Genomic DNA, 1,017 nt, shown 5'->3' with positions numbered 1-1,017 from the left:
ATAACAAGCTGTGAGAGAATGATTTCCGTGTTCACACCTTCTCCAAGCACGTAGTACTCCGCCACAGTTGTCACGATAGACCCAAGGTTACGTATAATGATAACCGTTGGCACGTTTGCGTACACAAAGCTTTTCATACTGGTGTACAGCATCACCGCGAAGAGTCCTGCAACGGGAATCCACTTACGCGTGTTGCTAAACGTCATGCGTTCCAGCTCGGTTCTGAATGGAATGAGCAGAGCGAGTGTAGCAGCCATTTGTATTAGTACAAGCGTACATGGCAACGGGAGTGCCATCACGGCAAGCTTATTGCTCAGCATCATCCCAACGGATGACACACAGAATACTGAAATCGCATGGACATAGACCCTGATGCTATACATTTCTCGCCACCTAATGATAATAATAGCAATAGCAGTTGTACGCCAAGCAGAGGGAATTAGAGAAAAAAGATGATGTAAATGGCTGCGGTGAATAGAATGTAGGAATATAGATACATTGTGGGTTGAAAAATGCTCATCACTCTAGTCTAAGAAACACGATTAGGGAAGGGCAGGGGGGGGGGGNGGGGGGGGGGGGAGACGTTACTCTGCCGGCTTGATGTTTTTACACCGCAGTTGATCGAATCGCCTTGAAGCGATACCTGGCCGATGCATACCATGCCCCGGCCCCAAGGGCGATAACACAACCTAAGCCGTCTACAAGGCCCAAGGGATCATGGAGAAAAACAACACCGACGAGAATATTGAGGAACTTTGTCAGGTTATTGACTTCGATAAATGTAGCTGCAGAAACAAGTTTCTGAAGTCCGAAACCCGATGTTGAGATCATGAAGCCACAAAAGCATGTGACTCCTATCCAAAACCAACCAAAAGCGGTTACAATTGGTATTGTTGCGACAAATCGCCCTACTTCGTCGTGTTGCAGGAAGAGAGCAAACACCATTGGTAGTGCAATGGCATTGTTATACAACGCCAATGTGTATTTAGTCGATGACGAAAAATCTGCCACATTGCT

General features: G+C 46.8%; 1 protein-coding gene across 1 annotated transcript; it reads left to right on the top strand.

Annotated features, from left to right (window-relative positions):
- Positions 1-96: 96 nt before the first annotated feature.
- Positions 97-366, top strand: DQ04_22411000 (hypothetical protein; the record flags this gene model as incomplete). The annotated part of the gene is made up of 1 exon (XM_009318095.1): positions 97-366. One exon carries the CDS (start codon positions 97-99, stop codon positions 364-366), a length of 270 nt encoding a protein of 89 aa, XP_009316370.1.
- Between the last annotated feature and the right edge of the window lie 651 nt (positions 367-1,017).

Source organism: Trypanosoma grayi, assembly GCF_000691245.1.
Source record: "Trypanosoma grayi strain ANR4 Tgr_2241_V1, whole genome shotgun sequence".
Taxonomy (NCBI): domain Eukaryota; phylum Euglenozoa; class Kinetoplastea; order Trypanosomatida; family Trypanosomatidae; genus Trypanosoma; species Trypanosoma grayi.
The sequence above is the reverse complement of the archived record's forward strand: the minus strand, read 5'-3'. Positions and strand labels throughout refer to the sequence as shown.